This window comes from Pteropus alecto, unplaced genomic scaffold (genome assembly GCF_000325575.1).
Source record: "Pteropus alecto unplaced genomic scaffold, ASM32557v1 scaffold287, whole genome shotgun sequence".
In the NCBI taxonomy this organism is placed as follows: Eukaryota; Metazoa; Chordata; class Mammalia; order Chiroptera; family Pteropodidae; genus Pteropus; species Pteropus alecto.
This window is the reverse complement of record NW_006439718.1, coordinates 2,329,640-2,331,393: the sequence shown is the minus strand read 5'-3', so window position 1 is coordinate 2,331,393 and position 1,754 is coordinate 2,329,640. Positions and strand designations below refer to the sequence as shown.

At 36.0% G+C, this 1,754-nt stretch overlaps 1 protein-coding gene across 8 annotated transcripts in view; it reads right to left on the bottom strand.

Moving 5' to 3' along the window:
• Window positions 1-1,754, bottom strand: part of LOC102897364 (WASH complex subunit 2A) — a 51,032-nt gene that overhangs the window by 995 nt on the left and 48,283 nt on the right. For all 8 annotated transcript variants that reach the window (XM_006916936.3, XM_025050313.1, XM_015593257.2 and 5 more), the window contains one exon: window positions 1,361-1,538. In XM_006916936.3, coding sequence (XP_006916998.1) covers window positions 1,361-1,538 — 178 coding nt within the window. The remainder of the gene's footprint in view (window positions 1-1,360; window positions 1,539-1,754) is intronic.

The following is a 1,754-nucleotide window of genomic DNA, read 5'->3' as shown; positions in this document are numbered from 1 at the left end:
ACAAGAGTCACTCTTTTTCAGAATAAGTGCATCTATTTGAGGAATTTCAATGCTAAGAATGTTAAGTCTTTAATACTAATGTTTAGCGTTTCACTGACTCTAGTGTTCTATGACTTACCTTACTAATTTTTACTAACCAGTAATGTTACTGCTAGGATTCCTTCCAACAGACATTTTAGCATGTGTAAATAGGGTTATGTACACCCAAATGGTAAAGACTATGGCATCATTTGTAATAGAGAAAACTTAGAAACAATCTAGATCATCCTCAATAGGCTAATGGCTGAATACAAAGCAATACTACACAACCACAAAAAACAAGGAAGCAGATCTCAACTAACATGGGAAGACATTAAGTGACTAAAAGGAACAATAGAATAGGTAAAGTATATTCTTATTTTGGAAAAAATATATATATATATAAACCAAACTCTCCGTAACAGTTACCTCTAGAGTTTGCTTTTTTACTTTTTACATTTTCTAAATAGTATTAATATATTACAACAGGCATATATAACTTTTTTGTTATAAAACAAAGTCTCTTCTGCACCCGATGGGGTAGAAAGCAATTGAAGACAGAGCACATGGCTTGTTTAGAGAAAGACCCAAAGTGGCATTACGACACCAGTTTTCTTTCTCCCAGTTAACTCTATGTAATAGACCTAAGAGACAGAGGGGAGGCTGTATAAAGTGTATATCTGACCTCAGCCCCAACCTCATCCACCAATACACAACACAGGACATTTCAGAAGCCCTAATTTACGGTTTTGGGGCAATTGGCTTGCCCATTAATAAATAGATGTAATACCAGGGAGTGAAAATTGGCATGTTTACAAACACAGAAGATCTCAGTGAGATGTGAAGTCTGAGTTATAACCTGCTTTCTTATACTGCCCTGTTCTCCTCCTGAACTGTCCTTCCATTCTCTGAACACTCTCAACTAAATGCTCACTCTCAACTAAAACTCTGACTTACCCAACTGCATCATGCCCGAGATAACCACTTTAGCCTACTTTCGCATGTGTGGTAGTTTCTGAACCTCCTATAGTAACATCAATGTTCAGGTTTGTCACAGATAATTGGCAGAGGACATACCAAAATGAAAGTTAAATTATACTTAAAAGTTAAATTCAGGGCTACTTCAAATCCTTTATAGCCATCCTACCAAAAAGATTTTTCACCAAAATGACTAGTTCATTTATTTACCCATCCTCAGCCTAACACAGGATTACACAGCAAGCCAAAGAAAACCCACTGGGGAACATTTTCCAGGAAAGAGCCAAGATAAAGGTAGCAGGAGAAATATCAACTCATTAAATGGTAATGGCTCTCTATGTCATGTGTAGAAAACCAGACTTACCCATATCATCATCAAATATAGACTTAGCTTCCACTTTCTTTTTGGACTTTTCTTTTGGTTTTATGGTTAAGTCGGCAAAGATATCAATGTTATCATCAAACAAGTTGGGATCAAATGTTCTTTCCTTCTCTCTTGTTTTTCGTGAGGGTTTAATTGCTTCTGTAGCAAATATATCATCCTTGTTAAGGCAAAAAAAAAAAAAAAACCCAGCAAAACTACTATTAGAACAAAAACTTTTTTTATACTAAAAACACTTATTTCAACAAGTTGTAAAAATGCAAACTGCCACAGTGTTCTGGAACAGCCACGTGACTTACCCCTGCTGCCAAATCTCTGCCTATCCCAGTCTCTCTCATTCTTCTTGTTCCAGCTCAAATGCTAATTCTATATAGAG